The sequence below is a fragment of the Porcisia hertigi genome, chromosome 14, assembly GCF_017918235.1.
Source record: "Porcisia hertigi strain C119 chromosome 14, whole genome shotgun sequence".
NCBI lineage: Eukaryota > Euglenozoa > Kinetoplastea > Trypanosomatida > Trypanosomatidae > Porcisia > Porcisia hertigi.
This window is the reverse complement of record NC_090573.1, coordinates 1-20,320: the sequence shown is the minus strand read 5'-3', so window position 1 is coordinate 20,320 and position 20,320 is coordinate 1. Positions and strand designations below refer to the sequence as shown.

At 50.6% G+C, this 20,320-nt stretch overlaps 3 protein-coding genes across 3 annotated transcripts; all 3 read right to left on the bottom strand.

The window, feature by feature from the left end:
* Positions 1 to 821: 821 nt before the first annotated feature.
* JKF63_06649 (uncharacterized protein) lies at positions 822 to 4,085 on the bottom strand (the record flags this gene model as incomplete). Its single annotated transcript, XM_067902598.1, has 1 exon — positions 822 to 4,085. The coding sequence occupies one exon, from the start codon at positions 4,083 to 4,085 to the stop codon at positions 822 to 824; it is 3,264 nt and encodes a 1,087-aa protein (XP_067758491.1).
* A 740-nt stretch (positions 4,086 to 4,825) lies between these two features.
* Positions 4,826 to 5,635, bottom strand: JKF63_06648 (uncharacterized protein; the record flags this gene model as incomplete). Its single annotated transcript, XM_067902597.1, has 1 exon — positions 4,826 to 5,635. The coding sequence occupies one exon, from the start codon at positions 5,633 to 5,635 to the stop codon at positions 4,826 to 4,828; it is 810 nt and encodes a 269-aa protein (XP_067758490.1).
* Positions 5,636 to 9,841: 4,206 nt separating this feature from the next.
* JKF63_06647 (uncharacterized protein) lies at positions 9,842 to 10,729 on the bottom strand (the record flags this gene model as incomplete). Its single annotated transcript, XM_067902596.1, has 1 exon — positions 9,842 to 10,729. The coding sequence occupies one exon, from the start codon at positions 10,727 to 10,729 to the stop codon at positions 9,842 to 9,844; it is 888 nt and encodes a 295-aa protein (XP_067758489.1).
* Between the last annotated feature and the right edge of the window lie 9,591 nt (positions 10,730 to 20,320).

Below are 20,320 nucleotides of genomic sequence, written 5' to 3'. Positions count from 1 at the left end.
GACCTCCCCCCCCCCCTCCCCCCTTTCTCACAAACGAAGTTTGTCGGAAGCGCATCTGCTCCTTGCTTTATGTAGGTGCATATACATATACATATATATGTATATATATATATATGAATATATTTCTGCTGCTTTTTCCGGAGATAAACGCACTGCCACGCACGCACCGGCGACGGTATGAAGACAAAACGAAACAAAAGAAACGGAGGGAATGTATAGAGAAATATAGACAGACATATCGCGAGGAAGGGGAGGGGGAGGGGGAGGGGGGGAGGGGGAAGAGAGGAAGGGTCACCAAATAAATTGTAAAAAGATGCACTACACAAGTCTGGACACTACCAAACGATAGGCGATAAGTCAGAGAGAGAGAGAGACCTGTAAACGCCCAAGTGCAGAGAGTACTCTTGAAGATGAGATGTCGAAAGAATCGCCATGGATGGGGAACTCTCTATACATGCAATAGTCACTGTCCAGCGGCTCCTGTGCATGTGCATGCGTGTGTGTGTATGTGTGTATTGGGGGGGAGGGAGGGGGGGGAAGAAGGGGAAAGAGAGAGAGCTGCCATGCGGGGAAGAAACAAAAAGCTCATGCGCGTAAGATTGAGGGCGGTAAATGATCACTCCCATGAGACAGACGCGCATACGCAAACAGACGTGCAAAGGAAAGAATACTAGGGGAGATGAGGAAGCACGAGGTGCAAGAAAATGAAGGACACACACGCACACACACACACGAGAGAGAACCACAGAAATGGGTCAAGAAACAACGCCCGCATCGGGTCGAATACACCGAGGTGCTGCACCCTTGACACCTGTTAAGACTCATCCACTTTCCCGAACACTCTCCTGATAGCGATACACGTTCAGCAACGCAGGAGTTGCACCAGCGAGAAGGGTCGCCTTTAACTTGGCCCAAAAGTCTCGCCTTTCGTCATCTTTCTCGTTCGCTGCGCAATCCTCCAACTCTTCCGGCAACGTCTGCCGAGTCGTGCGCTCGTGGAAGATGCACTTGAAGAGAGCCATTTTTCGGGTTTGTGTGCGCAGCACGAACTTGTTTTCGGTTTCAGAGATGAGGCGATAGACGGTTACCGGTCTCTGTTGATTTCGTCTGTATGCGCGCGCGATGGCCTGCGCGTCCGCCTGCGGGTTCCACCATGAGTCGAACAGCACCACATGATTCGCAGCCGTAAAGTCGAGACCGTAGGCAGCAATTTTTGTTGACAGTACCAGCACAATGAGATCATTGTTATCGTTGAACTCCTGCATGGCGCGGCGGCGGCGGTCTTGTGAGTCACGACCACGAACAGTAAAGGTGCAGACTCGCAGCGCGGTCAGAGTGCGGTGTATCAGGTCTTGCGACCCCACGTAGAGAGAGAAAATAATCAACTTTTCCTTGCGTGCCTGCACGCGCAGCACAATATCAACCAGTACTCGCATCTTTCCACTCAAGTCGATGAAGGCGTCGAGTTGCTCGTTTTCGACCATCTGGACGTAGTGCTCCAGTCGCATGGTGTCGATCTCCTCTAATTGGCACGCCCGCGGTCGTGACGTGTTCGACTGCCCGCGCACCGTCCACCCACTCAACATCGACTGGTAGCTGTCAGAGATGAAACCCAGGTAGCATGCAGGGTGGGTGGAGAGGTGATGCGGTCTGTGCTCCGTAGCTTTCAGGGCGGTCATGGCTACCTCTGAGAGGCCTAAATTCGCCTCGTACTCCCTTTGCACGTCAGAGGAGCCGCATATCAGCAAGTAATCGTGCAGAGGTGGCAGATCGTTTTCCATTTCACGAAACACGAACCCACGCATCCAATCCTGAATGTATTCCTGGGCCATCACAGCGTTGTAGAATGCCCCATCATCGCCTTCAACGAACTGGTTAATGTCATTCGCCAGCTCCTGGAAGCGCCTCGGGGGCAGCACCTTGCTGATGCCCTTGTTCACCCACCCGACTAGCCTGTAGAGTTCGCTGGCGTCGTTTTGCAAAGGCGTGCCGGATAGGACAATGCGTAGGTTGCACCGTAGGCGATCCAGTGACTCAATTAATTTACTTCCCTTTGCGGCGACCCGGTGGCCCTCGTCCACAATGATGAGAAGAGGTGCAAAGCGTTTGAAGCGCCGTAGAAACCCTGCCAGGTACTCGCCGTTGATGACGAAAACGTGGCCTGACCTGGGTTTCTCATTGCTCTTTTGCCGCTCGTACTCAAGGAGCTGCTGCTCAAATTCCAAGGCGTTGAGCCCGTCCGAGGCGACGAAGTGCGAAAAGTGGAGCCCGTGCCTGTCCCATTTGTTCTTCTCGTCTACCCAGTGAGTGATGATCGGCTTTGGCGTGAGGATGAGGATATCAGCCTGTGGTGCGAGATGCAGATGCGAGAAGCACAGGGTGAGTGCAACAAGAGTCTTGCCCAGTCCCATCGTCATCGCCACCACGCACCCACTCTGCTTCTCTACCCGCTCTACAATGAAACTGAGAGCAGCAAGCTGCACAGGCGCCAAATGGCTTGCCAATCGGGTTGGAACAAACAGCGGCGGCAGGCTGCTGTCAGCCCCGTTGATATTGACAGTGGTATGAAGAGCCTCGGTATTGCGCAGTTGCTGAAGAACGAGGCGATTGAGGTGCTTCCGTCGCTCCATCTCGCAGACAGAGGACATTAGTCCAGTGCGCAGGTAGCACACAATGCTGGTTCGCTGCCAGTGATTTTCTGGGTTCATCACCTCTGTGTTGCCGTGTTCCAGAGAGGTGTCAAAAAGAAGAACGTCACCGACTTTTAGCTGGAAAGCTTTCTTGAGCTTTTTGATAGCGAGGTGGCAACCCTCGAACTCCCCGTTGATGACCGAGAGAACTCCCAAGCCGCTCCGAAAGTCACCCTTATCGGTGTGCACGGCGGTGCGGAAATTTCTGTTAACAGTGATGGTGCTGAAGACCGTTCCACAGAGCTGGTACTGAGCCGGGATGGCCACCCTCTGTAAATGATGGTGGGTGGGAGCCAACTGGCTGTAGAGCTTATCGAGGTGTTTTAGAAGCGGCTCACTCTGGGAGAAGAGGCCCCAGTTCTTGCGACTAAATGCCGTCTCTCGGCACTTGTGTGGAGTAGGGTTTGTGAGGTAGTCGTAGTAGCCCACAAGCCCTGTGTCTGGCGGCAGTCCACCGTTTGTTGCGGCCCGCAAATTCTTTTTCGTTGCAGCAGGCTCTAGGACAGCTGCTGCAGCACGGCACGTCTCCTTGGGTACCCCTCCGGGAATGTACACGGCAACGATGCGCTGACCCTCCCCTTCGCGGTCGTAGAAGATGGAGGCTTTCTTCACCAGCTCGAACTCACTCAGAGTGAGGTACTCTGAGTGGAAGCTGTGCACTGCATCCACAGTCTCCTCGCCAGTGAGATCCTCCACGACCCCCTCAGTTTCATCACCTTCCTCCACCGCGCCTTTCTGAAACAAATCCGACAGCGCAATGTCCTCGAGGAAAGACTGTGACTTCGTCTCCGAAGCGTCTGTGCGCCCAGCTGCGAGCCTCTCAACGTCTGACTCTGCGTGAAAGCGCAACTGCTCTGGCACGGGCGACTCAGACGCGCCCACTGCCACTGGGGTGCCGCGGATGACAAGGCGAAGATGTGCGCAGATCTCTTTGACAGGTGAGATGTGAAGAAACGGACTTCTGTCACGCAGCGACAACACCTCCTCTTCGGGCATCTGCACATAATGAAAGCAGAACTGGAGAATGCGGCTGACGTAGTCGGCAGGGTGAAACACTGCCTTCTGGTGGGGCATGCTGTACGTGAAAAGTGGGTATTCTCGCACATACAAACTGTTGCGGATCTCCGCCTTCTCATACTCGCTTGCGGCGGCGTACCGCTCACATATCTGAAGCAACTCGTCATCGTATAGAGGAATAGCAGGGAGGATCGTGTACCCACCACGAGGGATACCAGCAATGCGCAGCTGGCGGCGCTGCGTCTCGCTGGTAATCGTCTCCAAATCAGCAATGCTCGACGAAGTGAAGACAACCGCTATTTCCCCGGATGATTGCACGATATCTAGTATCGAGGCCAGCTCCGCGCTGGTGCTCACCCGCGCCAACCCTCTCGACATGACAGGTTTTCTCCCAGAATCTGAGGAAGGGGGAGGGGAAAACAAGGGAGAACGCGCCGCTACAAGGCTACCACCACCACAACTCTAGGTGATTCCAGATTGGTACCACGGGGCGTGTGTTTGGTGTGTGCGCGTGTAGTGACGGCGAAACGTGTAGCGATATGACCAAAGGAGGACAACAACAGCGTAGAGAGAGAGAGTGTGTGCAATGTAAAAAAAATGTTTTTGATAGGGGTGGGTGTGTGTGTGTGTGTCTAGAAGATCGCGAAAACCTCGCAATTATCCATCACGTTATGGAGCCAAGAGGAGATGCTACGAAAAGAAGCGGCAAGATGCCCAAGGCGGCATCTCAGCAGCACTGGGGAAATTTCCCTCTCAGACTGCAATGGGAAACGAATGCTATTTTTTTTTCCAGGCACCTGTCTCTCAGAACATCTGAACACATCTGGCCAGCAGCAAAAATAAAGGGGTGGAGTGGGAGGGGCAAAAGAGGAGCATTTTTCCCCCGCTTTCTGCTCTCACACGTTACTTTACAAAACCGGGTGCATAATTAAACTGCCGCAGAGCAGACAACGAGCGCAGACACACACACCTAACAAACTAACGAAGAAAAAGTCGAAGGAGAATGGTTGTGCAAGAACACCTGGAACGTGACCTGCGCGGGTTGGTAGTCAGAAATTTCGAGGTGGAAGCAAGGGGAGCGGGGGGAGAAGGGGGGTGCGGTGCAGTAGATAACTGTACTAGGAACGAGAGTACACACCTCCCGTGAGCACCTCTCTCTCCAGCGAAGACGTAAAGGTGGTCTCTTCGCCCATTTTCACAAGAAACGATGTGTCGAAGTTAACTTGCGCACTACCATCCGAGTTACGAAACATATCCTTGCGGATATCATCAAACACTTGTCCCGCATCAGACTCGTGTTTGGAGCCCAAAGTGTCGTCGAACAATGAGGATGACGTCTGCCAAGGCTGTGACTGCCCTGAAGCTGGTCTGCCGTGGACATGGCCCCTCCCCCGGTCGTCCTGAGGTGGAGGTATGTTTTGAAGAATCGCGTCACGGATGCTCTCACTAGGAGCCTCCACCTTGAAGTCCAACTGCTCCTCCGATGTCTCAGCTTTTCGCTTTCTGGGTTTCTCCTTGCGTTCTGCCCCTGCGCTTGGTGTGGCTTCGGTGAGGTAGTGAATGCCACGCCTCATCGAGTGCCACAGCATTGGGCTTACTTGAATAAAAACAAGAATGCCCATAAAGTTTGCAACAATGAAGCTAATCATGCCCGCTTTGTGTTTATGCCAGGTATTGTGAACCCCACGCCTCCATCTGTTGAACGTAGATTCCCTTGAGTTAGTACCTGCTTTGGCGCCTGGATCGTGAACGACGTGGGCAGCCTTCGTGCCTGTCCTCTCAAAAAATGAGTACGCACTTTGTTTCGCTTTCTGAAACGTCGGGTGGGCTACCACGCGCTTCCCCGCATTCCTTACGGCTTGCTGGAGCAGCGGATGGCGCACTATGTAGGCCATCAGCTGCCGCTGCAAAGGACCCCACGCAACCATCTTCACTTATATCTGTACAAGTGCAATCCTACTGATGCACATATCGTGTAGTTTGAACAGAAGTAGAAGCGTGAGTTGAACCCATATTTGGTAGAGGTTTAAAAAAAAAACAGAAAATGAGACAAAGTCGCAGAAAAAGAGTCCACAGTGTCAAATGAAATTCTCAGGAAGTCTAGAAAAATGAAAGAGGTGCGCGTGTGTGTGTGTGTGTGTGTGAGGCTGTGCAGCTGTGCCACACCTAAACCGCAAACGCACGGATTTCATTGCCCCCTCCCCCCAACTCCGCTAGCTGCACGGTCCCAGTACCAGAGAGAGGGACTTTCGAGGTAAGCTTCTGGAAATACATATGAAATCTGTAGGGCACAGCGAACAATCGAGATGAACTGGGGCCCTGATTTTTGTGTCTATGTGTTTTTCATTATTTTCTCCCCTACCTTTCCACTGGAAGTGGAAACGCAGGCAAAGGCAAAAAAATGTATATATGGGGGACGAGTAATGCAAAGAGCAGCAACAGAAGCTATCACAGCAGAAGAAAAAAAAACGACATTCCCTCAAGTTTACTGCGCCAGCCTTTGTGTCTCATGTACGTGTAGTCATTGAGGGAGGGGAAGGGAGGACACAAATATGGTCCAGTGGGTTCGTTGTTGTGGTACTTTGTAGTGCTCAGAGGTCTACCCCCCCCCCCGTCAGTGCGGCTTAGCACATGCACTGTGCGCAGCTACTCGGCCTCATTCACAATTTGAAGCTCTGATACGCCGTCAACCGGATAGATGAGGATAATCAGCAGAGTAGGGGCGTTGTTCTGCCGCCGCAGTGCGTTGTAGGCTTTTCAGGACACGTCCAAAAAACTACTTCAAGATTCGGCTACTCAATCTACCCCCGGCACAAAAAGGTACAGGAGTGTCGAGATGAAAGGTGGCGCCTCACGCTTGGGCACGTACCTGGTCTTGGAATTGCCCAGTACGTGGCCAAAATCGTTGAGAATAGCGACACCATCCGGATAGAATATGATGCTGTCATCGTGTTCTGTCACAGATGCTCAGGACGCCGGTGACCACCGTGTGGGCAGCGACAACAAGGACAGAACTCCAGAGGCACCACCCCATCCTCCTCCGGCCCCGGCTGTGCTGCCGTGGCCAATTTATGATCAGGTCAGTGGGAAACCCAGCCTTCACCCCCTCCTCAACGTCTCATGGCGGCGATAGTATCACTCTTGACGACCAATTCAGTCATGCCAATGCCTCCTTGTCCTGTAGAGATGAAACAGCGGTACGAAGTAAGATGAACCTCGTGCCCGGCCACTTTCCAGCAAGTGCCCCATGTGCACCAGCAGCTACAGTGTAAGGGAGACTTTATCTCAGGTCGTCACCGGAATTGATGAAAACAAATGCTGGTCTTGGTAGAGAAAAATCTGAAAGACGGTGCCAGGAAAAAGGGGGCCCCCCTTCGAACTCTATACCCTCGCACTGCGTAATTTCCTCCGCGCCGGACTTCATTGAAGGCTTGGCGGCGAAGATCAATACGTGAGAAAATAGTACCTTGGAGGGGGCTCTCTTACAGACACTCCACACAGTCCTTTTAGCCGTCCGTTTCGCTCGCAGCGCACACTGAGACATAGTGTTGCAAACGTACGTATGCCCAAAGTTACTGTCGGTGCAAGGTCTGCTGCATCAACTCCTCCCAAAGGAACCCGGGGGGCTTCCATCTCAACTTTTTTAGCCTCGGCAGCGAGGTACCAAAAAAACATTGCGGCCCATAATGCGATCGTAGGATAGCGACCTCCTGAGGAAAAAGATTCATGATGGCAGTGTTGTGGCACAGCTCGTGGTGGATCACCTGGACGAACTGTAAGACGACCGGACAGATCGCGGTCCAACATTTGCCGAGTGTACTCCACCCCCTGCTCACTAACCACTAAGTCAGCAAGCCGCACGCCCAGCAGCCCCTCCATATCGGACGCGATCACAGAACACAATCGATGAAGTCAGTGTGCGAAGCACACATCCAACAACATCCATTACCTTACCCCGCACAACTCTTTCGTCATCGCCTTTGATCGAAGAAAAAATGACTCTCTGGTTTTTTCACAGAATCACTGTGTTGTCAATCACAAGGTACATCAGATGGTGGCACTTCGGCACCCGCTAGCACTGGCGCAATCCTTCTACCTCATTGCTTGCTGGGGAGCTGTTCAGCGAAACTTCACCATCTACAAATGCTTTGCCGGACACCCTCTTCCCTCCGCCGCGAAAATCAATCACTAGGAAAAAAGACAACCCACTCAAATTTAAAAAACCCCAAACCTTGACGCGTTGGCGTCAGAGTTGACTCAGGTAAACCTAAACCGGGTTCGCACGACTCGTGTCGCCTCACAAGTAGATGTGCAACATTCCCAACTGCATTTGTGTTACCCAATCGAAAAACGGTGCGCCATTTGTGCCCAAAAAGGAAAAAAGGGAGTCTTTGCTCGTCGGAGTCCTTAGTCCCCTCTTCTGAAATAAGCAATGACCACTTACGCAGTAGCGGCCATCCAACACCCGATTCCCCTCGCCGACGTAGCATAGAGTGAAAAACACAGCTTCAAATCCCTCAGTAGATAAGAACAGGGCTGAAGGTCGCAGTCCCGTCATCCCTCCGCTACACCTTTGCCGAGAGGCTGGCCCTCCTCGCTTCATCCACACGCAGCTGTTAGAGGCTCCTAGGAACGCCAGATACTACTGTACCTTTCATAAACGACTACAAGATACACACTCAAAGACTGACAAACATTTTCCTCCATTATGCGCAAAGAAATTGATTTTTTTTCATACCCAGCCTACAATCCAAAGAAAGAGCCTCCAGATAGGCTTCCACAAACTGATGCTGGGGGCTCCCAGTCCTTCAAAAATCAGCATGATGGCGGCTTCGAAGCGCCTGAAACAGGCAACACAGACGAAATAGAGGTGTACCTGGAAGATCTATTGAGCACCGCGATAATTAGCTTCGACCTGTTTCCTGACAGAGTTAGAAATGTCACTAAAGCTGTCAAGGTGCCTCAAACCGTAAATGCATTCATTGCGCCCATTCACAGGGAAGAACTATATTAGCTTTGTTAGGTCATATTTTCCTTCATTTATAGCGAAGGCTAATAGGTTGTTCATGGTGAGCTGCATGACGTCATCAACCACGGTGTCGACGGAGAACACCTGCATCGTAGAATAACGGCACCCAGTGAATACCCACGTACCACTAACGCCTTCATATGTTGCCGGAGCCTCCTAGCACTTTAATCGTACTCTTCTGAGCTCCAGGACCCATTTTCGCTTTTTGAAGTGGATTTCAACAGCGCATTTGCTTCAGGTAACACATCAAAAAAAAGGTTCGGGCGCCGTTGAAAAAGCCGTTTTGGAAACCATTTCATTCATCCATGTACGCTTGGGGAATAAGCACCGATTTTTTTCGAGAACTATGCTCATTCTCTTCCATGAGTGCTTTGAGCCAAGAATATACTTGCTGGTAGTGTCAATATCACGACAAGAGGTGGCGTCTCCCCCATTGCCAAATACAAACGAGAACTGGTAATCAGTGAGCCCTGAGACACTATAGAAGTTCCACTGGTTGTGATGATAGATTTCCCGATCAATGACAGACCTTGGATGCTCGGCTTGGTCAAGTTCCTCCTCGATTTTGTTTTGAGTTTTGTATCATCGCTAGGACACCCTTGGTTCTGCTCATATCGGCATAACACAGGAAAAAAGATGTGAAAGTTCACCTTTGAGAATTTTCTAGAAAGGACTGGTCCTCGCCATGTCTGGTGGGAGAATAAAGCGGAAGTAGACAAATGTTGCATACCAAGGCAAGCAAAAAAAAAAGAATGCTGTTGGCGCGTACGCAGAGAAACAAAGGATATTTGAAAACAATCCTTAAAGGTGCAAAGAGACTCGTCTAGCAACGACATAGCACATAAAAAGGTAAGGATGCATTTCCTCTATGTCTTGCACAAGCTTGGTGCTAGAGAGCCTATAGCTCGCATATTCCGGATCAGTTCCTACCGTTTCGTTTCCATTGGGGGAGTACTATGAATGTTCAGTGCTTACACGTTACAGTTTATTGTGCTTATCCTCCTCAAAATCCATTTCAAGCAAGCATAATAATAATAATGACCCCCCCCATCTCAAATACACACGCACCTGCGTGCACGTTACAACTCGCTCAGAAGCGATCTCCCTACTGGCGGCGACGCTTCATTCCCCACAATTCAGTAACACCTGCCAAAAGTACATCTCGGTGCTCGTCGAGTAACACATCAAACACAGAGATGCTTGCCTCTAATGACGCCGAAACAATCGCCTTTATAGACGCTGGGTGAATCTGAACTTGGGCAGCTCCCAATGCTTTGATGCAGTTCGCGACGCGCACCACCTTCTGTCGTACATCGATGACGTTTTCCTCATCCGTGTTGGGAACACGGGGTTGTGTCGAGCAGATCCATATGTTGCCATTAATGCCAATGATCAGTTGAGTGCTCCAATCAGGAAGTTCCACAAATTGATGCTTCGCACGCTTCACTAAAGAGGGACGAACGCTCACCAAAATTCCAAGCCCTGATAGCCGACCGTACTTCTCGGCTGCACGTGTGTGAAGTGACAAAACACCATCTGGAGAGATGCGCTGCACCTCGGCAGCAACAAGATCATCTTGGTCAAAGAGCTGCCGCATACCGAGCTCATCCCCGCGGCCTCGACGTCGCAGCATGCCTCCAGGTTCCGTTACATTTGAGAGCAGCATAATTGCCGCTTGGGCAGAATTTACATCCACCCGCCACTTATTACCTGACACCTCCAAGACACGGCCCACCACCACATCACCGATTTCAGCTTGGTACCGCGGTAGAAGCCCTTTCACCGATATTACGCGATCTGTCACCTCTACATGCCCATTGATCGCAGCTACGATTTCGCCCGCGCCTTCGTGGAGCAGTGCTAGGTCGCTTGGATTATTCCCTGGGAACGTGTTAAAGCCACGAAGATAAACCTCTTCGGAGGTCGTGTTCAATTTATGAACATCACTGCCACCGCATATGGAGTCACCCACAATCACAAGGCTGGAAGACATTGTAGGTGTTACGCTAAGCCTTCCAGTAAAGAGTAAAAACAGCTGCTTTGCGAAAGGCTATGAAGATCCAATGGGAAAGAGGATGTAAAGTGCAACAGAGAACAGGTATAAGAAAATATATCCAAGAGACAAACCACTGTTTCTGAGAAAGACCTCAACCAGCTCAAGGACACAATCCCACTGGCACCACATTGCGCAAAGATGACCCTATAGGGAAGAAGAACGAGAGGAGCCGGGTGAATCGCATTTCTTGGTGCCCGAGTTGAAGACATCGAACACGCCAAACGAGAAGAGTAGTCATTTTTTCCGACTTTGAGTCTTGGGAAACATAAAACAGTGATTATCTTATCAGTCACCTTCAGAAGTCTAGAGCTGAATCCCTGAGATTGCAGAGCACCAAAAAGAAACGTGCATCTTCTCCACGAGATTTGTGCACAGCTTTTCATGTGATCTTTCAGGAGAAAAGGAGCCACGTTGATATCGATCGGCTTTCCTGGTTCAGATCCTGTATTCTAAAGATGAGAAATCACAACTGCGAGGGTATCGTGAACAAGTGCTCCTTTGATCAAAGCATCTGGCAGCTCATCCAGCTGGTCGATTGCACATTCCTTTTCCCCCTTTCAAATCACAGCACTGTTTCTCCACCGAGCGCATGCTTCAAAACCAGCTGGCCTCAGGTTTCCTGGTCAGGTTTCTCCGCGTCCCCGGGCTCCCCTGGCGGCGTCCGGGAGAAAATATTTGCACCCCTGGTTTGACGTGCAGAAAGGCTACATTTTACATTCTCTTCCATGAACTCCACAAACCAACATGCAAATTGCCACAGGCATCACCTTTTCTAACGGAAACACGGATTCTGAATCCTTGGAGATTTGGGAGCATTTCCGTCCCCGTCGGCGGTCACACACAAACCCCGCAACCCCCCCCCTGTGTGAGAACTGACCCGGGGAATGCGCGCCATCAAGCGCACCACCGCAACATACCACAGACAAAGAACAAGCGCGGCCGAAGGATACCCCGCGAAACACGACCGACAGCTTCCGGGGCGAAAGCCACCGTGGGCCGGGGGGGATTTGGCGAAGGCCCACGCCAACAGAACCCCACCGACATTCACGAAACCCAAACCCAATGGATGACAGCGCGGTGGCGATTTACTGCTAAGAAGAATGAGCGAAGTGGGCTATGGATTTCTACTGTTTGAAGCCATCGGGGGTCGGAAAAAGGAGGATATCTGTGCCATTCGCTTCCCCATGGGCCCCGAAGCAGCCCAAATTGCCCCACCCGCCGCTTGTCTTCGCTCGCTCCTTGTCTTGGCGGCGTTCGGGTGGGATGGGGCTTTCAATTTGCGAGCGGACCTGAAGTTTTAGCGCCCTTAATGAATCCATCCCCACCCAAAGGACAACGACACCGGCAAACAACCCACACCCTCCGCATCCCGGGGGGGCGGAAGAGGCAGCCCAGCAGAAAGCCCCAAAGACGCCCAACACAACCGCCCCGCACAAACTTCCCCTCCCTGGTTGCTTGGTGCTGTCCTCGCCCTGTGTTCCTGCGCAGCGTTCTCTGAGACAAACCGGGCGCGCTAAAACGCGGCACGAATTCCCCAAGGACGATGGGTGACACCCATGGTTGTGAATTTTTTCAAATCTTGAGATAACCTTTTTACAGGTGGTTTAAAATAAAGCCAACTTTTTCAAACCCCTGGCGACTCCGCTGGTGTGTTCTGCCACTGCACCGGGTGTTTCTGCGCGCGAGACGGCAGAAAACTCAACATTCCACCCAGCCTGCCCGCAATCCCCCCCGGGCCCTGTCACCGACAAAACCCATCGATGGTAAAAATAAACGCGCTGGAGGATTTGAAGTTTCCTGCAAGAAATCTGTGGGAACATTTTCTGGTCTTTTATAAGATCCTCGGCGATAGCCGCCACGCTCCAGAGCATGCTGGCCACCATTTCAGAGTCTAGAAGTTAAAAGGATCCGTTCATGATTTATCCTAGAAAAAGGAAGGCATTCGCAGTCCCCAGCACGAACCCAGAACAGGGATAAGCAAGGGTTATGCCATAAGTGTCTTCAATCAGTCTGTCTATGCACACCATCGCTAGTGGCTCGAAGCGTGTTTTCTTTACAAAGCGCATGCGCGCAAACTTGGCCCACCATACTGACCTCTCTTCCATTTCTCAATCGAATGGTCACTTTTTCATTTCTGTAAAAAGTTAAGAGCTGGTTAACTGGATAAAGCGCCAAGTCTTCTGGACTATATTGCCGCTGTTTTTTGCCCCCACTGCATTTTATCTTACCAGCGATAAGGTTTAATGTGTGCCGCTCACGCCATGAGTCGGTGCGCGATGAATGATGACGAATTGCAAAAACCCGCTTACACCATCGCGGCCCTGTCACGGCTCAAAAAATGTGGGTCGGGGGTATTCGGCGGGGGCGTTTCCGCATGTTCCGGCTTGGAGGGGGCTTGGAAGAGCCGACCTTCCCCCTCCCCGAACAGGCCCCGCAACCCAAACGCACGGCACCCCCGCACCCGAGCCGCACGCACACGGAAACGCAAACCAGGATGTCTTGCCATGTGGAAAGCTCCCGAAGTATTGTGCGCCGCCCCAAAAGCGCGCCTGTTCAGATAATTGCGCCTGCTGGGTCCAAACCCTTCCGCAAAAATCATGAGAATCCACCCAGTTAAATTGTTTACCATCGAAATTTGTATTTTCATGGCACTCAAATTTTACATAACTGATATTATAACGAATAAGTCGCTGTTGCTTCGATGGAGTTGAAGGGGCTTCGCAGAGCGGGGTGGCGGCACGGGGGAATATGACCAAATCCTCAAACGACGGTGAAATTGTGCCCGAGGCCTTATGCACGTTGATTGACCACTTTAGTGAAAACCAGAATCCATGTGTGGATCAATAGCGCTTCACCGTATAGAAACGCAGGGAAGTTCTAAAGGCTGGGGGGCCTCAGAAGAACCTCGCTCATTTTTCTCGGGGGGCTTCCCGCTATTTTCTGCACCGCCTCTGGCCATAGCGGGGTGCGCAGCCGAATCGCCAAACCCACCAAAAACGAAACACAATTAGGGGAAACGCGCCCATTCTGGAATCCTCGTAAGCAAATTCAGTCGCGTCAACGATTGTCTTGCGTTGGGGGAGTTTCCGTTGGTGTTGAAGGGTTGTCTTTGTGGTGGTTTGGCATCGGCCATCCCGAACCTCAGAGGGCGATATGTATATTTTAACAGGGCCGCTCGGAATTTCCAGTTGTTCAATGCTTGTGCTTGAAATAAAATTATTTTGTTGAGAGAAAGACGGTGGCCATAAAACATTTCTGAGTATTAGGCGCCGCCTTGCCCTTTCAAACCCAAAGCACCGATCGGTAAGAGCAAGTTCTGAGGCCTTTCCGATGTTGACCGACCCAAGTTCTCCCATAGAGAGCGATGTAAGCAGAAGATCGCCGCTTAGTTTTAATAGAAAACGGTTGTGGGTTCAAGTTTCTACGTGACGTTGCTGGGTGGATTGTCCAAATTTCATCTGGGGTGGCTTGTCTTTCGGCTCACCACTGCTTCGGGATATGTTTACTGTTGGGGCTTTTGGCGGTAGCTTCCTGTTTTTCCAATGGGTGCGAATGAAAGCTTTTAGGTATTTATCAACACATCACGGCTTTTATTGCTGAATTTTACCACTAATCAGCGATATGGGGTGCCGAATTAACCAATTGCAAATCAAAACAGTGCGGTGATTTCGTTTTGGCACATTCTCCGTACACATAGCTTCCCTGGCGAATGTGAGTTATATCCTCGCGGTGCCAGAGACCAGAAGCTCCGCGCGAGGGAAGCTAAACGCAGACGCCCGCCTAGCGACACCTAATGGGTTGGGTACCCCTATTCGTGGGCGCGGTGAAGTCGCGAGCGTCCCCCTTGGCCGCAGAGGCCGGACGCTACTTGTTGCTCTCTGCGAGTGTTTTTTTTTTTGCTTCAGCGTGGAGATGTCGAGTCGAACCCTGGTCTTTTGGCGGTTGCGAAGGCGAACCTTAACGGCCCCAGTGGGGCAAAACAGCTCGCACAACTTGGGGCTGACGCTGACCTTGTTTTCCCCCAGGGGGTGAGGATCTCATCAGCGTTCGCCAAAACGTGGAAAGTGCCTGGATATCTGTCTTATACGTTACGCCCTCGCACTGGACGGGGGGGGCGGCACCGCAATCTTTTTGCGCCGAAAGGAAGGCATGCAATCCCGGAGAATTCCGTGGAAACCGCGTTCGGAAGACTCATCGGTCGAGGGATTGATCGTTGAGGTCGCCCATGAGGATCCTGTTCCCCAGCTGGGGTGCCTTCTTATGCCCCCGCCAGCCAGCGTCACGATGAGCTTTCGTTCCTTTGTGGACACCTTGGGGCTTTATCCCTGGCCGCCCCGCGGAGACATCGATCCTCAACATCCCACCTGGTGGGGGAGTCCGCCGCACTGTCAGATCACGCTGAGCAGCCTGTTGCCACGCTTAAAAATGCTGGTTTCACCCCGGGCAATGTGCCAAATGCACCTACTCATCATGAGCGCGGGGCGGGGAGCGTGCTCGATGTGACGTGGTCGCTGGAAGTCAGCGTCGTTGAATGGAGAAACCATGGCACGATGGACAACTTCCATCGGTACATCCTTTATAGCCTGACATCTTCGCGCGGGGCCTACCCCACCCCCCCTGTCCCCACCTTATCCCGGCTGTTTTGCGGCTGGGGGCTGCGTGTTTGGGGCCGCTTCGGGAGCATTATGCGAAAATCCTTGAGTCCACCTGGCGAGCTCAGTATTGAGAAAAGAATTCGAAGCCACCACCACCCGTCCATCGTTTGTCAAAACAACAACCTGACCAATTCCAGGGGCGTCGTCCTGGGCGTGATGGCCACATATAAAGCCCAGGGGTCTTCTCCACCGTCTCGATCCAACATCCCCTGAGGGCAGGGGGGGGGGCTGCACGTTCCTTCCGCGGTCGATATGATGAAACAGCAACCTGAACCCGCCAGTCCTGCCGCTGCGTGTCTGTGTGTCACCCCGCCCCCGCCTCACTGGCGTGCCGTTCCTGTAGGCCCGCCGGCGTCCCTGCGGCCGTCGAGGTGGACAGTGTATGTGCGCTGATAGCCGGTAGCGTGTGTCACCGAGGCTCTCACGCAGGGCACTGACGTGTGCCCTGAAAGTTGACCGAGACCCTCCTGTTCGCGTCGGAACGGGATGCCGCTGGTCTGTGAACCCCGCTGGGCGAATCGAGGACATCCCCCGGTCTCCATCGCGAAGCCGCGGTGCTGTCGTGCCCCGAAGCGCAGAGTGTGTCGGCTCGGGGGGCGGGGGTATGGGGGGGTAAACGCATGGGCTTTGGCCAGGCGGGAGGGCGGGTTTTGGGAGATGGGGGGCCGAAGATGGGGTCGTGGTTCGTGGGTATCGCGACATCGGCAGAGGTCCGAGGCGTGCGACCGCATCGGGACGAAACGCAGGGACACCTATGGCGATGGGGAGGCCGGTGTCGGTATCGGTTGTGGCACTCACTGGGTATAGGCTGTGACAGCGATGTGTGTCTACGTGGTGGCGGTAGCCCTACGTGTGGTGTCGTTGGGTGTTTGTTGTGTGTGTATTGTCGTGGTGGCGTGTTGGTGTTTTTTTTCCCCTACTGTGTCTTCCCAGCGTCTTGTAGAATCGGTATATATGTTTTTCATTTCGGTATACTGCTGTGTTTGTGCCTCTATATGGATGTATGCGCACGTTTGGGTGTTGATGTGTGATGGGGTGATGGTGATGACGGTGTTGGCGTGCTTCGGCTTCTTTTTGAAACACAAAATGCGGTAACGAGCACCAAATTGTGCAATGCAGTCACCCGAAACAAACAGACAAAGCTAAAATGACGGCAGTCGTCTTGCCCTCCCTGGCCGTTGCACTCGGTGAGGAGGGCGGTGGCGATCCCTCCACGGCGCTGTTGTCTCTCTTTTGCCCGTGACTCCCACCATCTGGGGTTTCCGGTGCCGGTGTCTGGGGGGGGGGCCTTCTCTGTTGACCTCCTCTCCAACGCACCGACGTGCAGGTGCGTGTGAGTGCACACACGCACGCACAAAACGGTGAAGCACACCCGCCGACACGCACACGGATTTTTTTACAGCCTTCCTCTCCCTGAGTGTGTGTGCACTACTCTTCCCCGCGGTAGCGAAGTGTCATTGTCGCTTCTGTCCGCGACGGCGAGCGAGGTGGGATGGGCGTCTGCTTGCTGCACACAACCACTGTGTGTTAGGACGAGTGAAACCTGTTGTGTTTTTTTTTTCTCCTCCCCCCTCCATCCCTCCCTCCACCCATTTTCTCTGGTGGACGGGGGGGGGGTACACTTCTCATATTTCCTGTATTTTTCCTTTTTAGCGTGTAGGAATGTGTAGCGGGGTCTTTGCTGTGTGCCGGCGAAAGACGCAACGCGCCGTCGTGAAGACCTCGCGTTCCCTGCGGTGGGCATGCGTCCGGATTGCACACCGGTATACGGTCCGTGCTGAGGCGGCATGTGCAAATATGGCTGGATAAGCTGTTCAGTATCGTTGCGAAAAGAGCTGAGGCAGTGGCGCTGCTCAGGCCGAAAGCAGCGCTGCTGTGGCGGCCTCGTGCCCGTGAGTAGCGCGCAGGGCTGATGGTGGCGCAACTGACGCGCTGTGTCCACGAATCCCTTCACGCCAGTCCGCGGTTCTGCAGTCGCGGAGCCCTACGAAGGGGGTGCAGAGCAGCAGCGGTTGCGCCTACAGAGTCGTGAGGATCCAACCTCGCGCTTGCCAGTGATGCGGGTGTTTCACTTTCAAGAATACTGCACAGCATGCGTATCACGGGCTTGCATCGTGTGCTCGGTGTTTCGTACGCTGTGGTCGGGTGGCGACCCGCATAATGATTTCTCCACACGTCTGCGTGTGAGTATGTATCCGCTTTAGCTGGTGTGCCCCTGTATCCCACAACCGGAGGGAATGGGGGCAACTTACAGACACGTGCGTTCATGTGGGCATATATATGAGTCCTCGTGTACATGCCCATATGTATTCGCTTCATCTTCCCTCCATCCATGTGTGTATATGTGTGATACCTTCAGTATTCCCATCAATGTGTGCGATTCTTTCTGTATTCTGATAAATGTGTGTGTTCTTCTGTATTCCAATTAATGTGTGTGCTTTCTTCTGTATTCCAATTGATGTGTGTGATTCTTTCTGTATTCCAATTAAGATGCCTGATTTCTTCTGTATTCCATTCAATGCCCGTCATTCTTTCTGTATTCCAATTAATGTGTGTGATTTCTTCTGTATTCCAAGCAATGTGTGTGATTCTCTCTGTATTCCAGTTAAGATGTGTAATTTCTTCTGTATTCCAATTGAGATGCCTGATTTCTTCTGTATTCCATTCAATGTCCGTCATTCTTTCTGTATTCCATTCAATGTCCGTCATTCTTTCTGTATTCCAATTAATGTGTGTGATTTCTTCTGTATTCCAAGCAATGTGTGTGATTCTCTCTGTATTCCAATTAAGATGTGTAATTTCTTCTGTATTCCAATTGATGTGTGTGATTTCTTCTGTATTCCAATTGAGATGCCTGATTTCTTCTGTATTCCATTCAATGTCCGTCATTCTTTCTGTATTCCAATTAATGTGTGTGCTTTCTTCTGTATTCCAATTGATGTGTGTGCTTTCTTCTGTATTCCAAGCAATGTGTGTGATTCTCTCTGTATTCCAGTTAAGATGTGTAATTTCTTCTGTATTCCAATTGAGATGCCTGATTTCTTCTGTATTCCATTCAATGTCCGTCATTCTTTCTGTATTCCAATTAATGTGTGTGCTTTCTTCTGTATTCCAAGCAATGTGTGTGATTCTCTCTGTATTCCAATTGATGTGTGTGATTTCTTCTGTATTCGAATTGAGATGCCTGATTTCTTCTGTATTCCATTCAATGTCCGTCATTCTTTCTGTATTCCAATTAAGATGTGTGATTTCTTCTGTATTCCAATTGATGTGTGTGATTTCTTCTGTATTCCAATTGAGATGCCTGATTTCTTCTGTATTCCATTCAATGTCCGTCATTCTTTCTGTATTCCAATTAATGTGTGTGCTTTCTTCTGTATTCCAATTAAGATGTGTGATTTCTTCTGTATTCCAATTGATGTGTGTGCTTTCTTCTGTATTCCAAGCAATGTGTGTGATTCTCTCTGTATTCCAGTTAAGATGTGTAATTTCTTCTGTATTCCAATTGCGATGCCTGATTTCTTCTGTATTCCATTCAATGTCCGTCATTCTTTCTGTATTCCAATTAATGTGTGTGCTTTCTTCTGTATTCCAAGCAATGTGTGTGATTCTCTCTGTATTCCAATTGATGTGTGTGATTTCTTCTGTATTCCAATTGAGATGCCTGATTTCTTCTGTATTCCAAGCAATGTGTGTGATTCTCTCTGTATTCCAATTAAGATGTGTAATTTCTTCTGTATTCCAATTGATGTGTGTGATTTCTTCTGTATTCCAATTGAGATGCCTGATTTCTTCTGTATTCCATTCAATGTCCGTCATTCTTTCTGTATTCCAATTAATGTGTGTGCTTTCTTCTGTATTCCAAGCAATGTGTGTGATTCTCTCTGTATTCCAATTAAGATGTGTAATTTCTTCTGTATTCCAATTCATGTGTGTGATTTCTTCTGTATTCCAATTGAGATGCCTGATTTCTTCTGTATTCGAATCAATGTCCGTCATTCTTTCTGTATTCCAATTAATGTGTGTGCTTTCTTCTGTATTCCAATTAATGTGTGTGATTTCTTCTGTATTCCAAGCAATGTGTGTGATTCTTTCTGTATTCCAATTAAGATGTGTGATTTCTTCTGCATTCCAATTGAGATGCCTGATTTCTTCTGTATTCGAATCAATGTCCGTCATTCTTTCTGTATTCCAATTAATGTGTGTGTATTTTGTGTGTGATTTCCTCTGTATTCCCATCATTGCGTGTGTATTTTGTGTGTGATTTCCTCCGTATTCCCATCATTGCGTGTGTATTTTGTGTGTGATTTCATCCGTATTCCCATCATTTCGTGTGTATTTTGCGTGTGATTTCATCCGTATTCCCATTAATGCGTGTGTATTTTGTGTGTGATTTCATCCGTATTCCCATTAATGCGTGTGTATTTTGTGTGTGATTTCCTCCGTTTTCCCATTAATGCGTGTGTATTTTGCGTGTGATTTCATCCGTATTCCCATCATTGCGTGTGTATTCTGTGTGTGATTTTCTCCGTATTCCCATCGTTGCGTGTGTATTTTGTGTGTGATTTCCTCCGTATTCCCATCATTGCGTGTGTATTTTGTGTGTGATTTCATCCGTATTCCCATCATTTCGTGTGTATTTTGCGTGTGATTTCATCCGTATTCCCATTAATGCGTGTGTATTTTGTGTTTGATTTCATCCGTATTCCCATTAATGCGTGTGTATTTTGTGTGTGATTTCCTCCGTTTTCCCATCATTGCGTGTGTATTTTGTGTGTGATTTCCTCCGTATTCCCATTAATGCGTGTGTATTTTGTGTGTGATTTCCTCCGTATTCCCATCAATGCGTGTGTATTTTGTGTGTGATTTCATC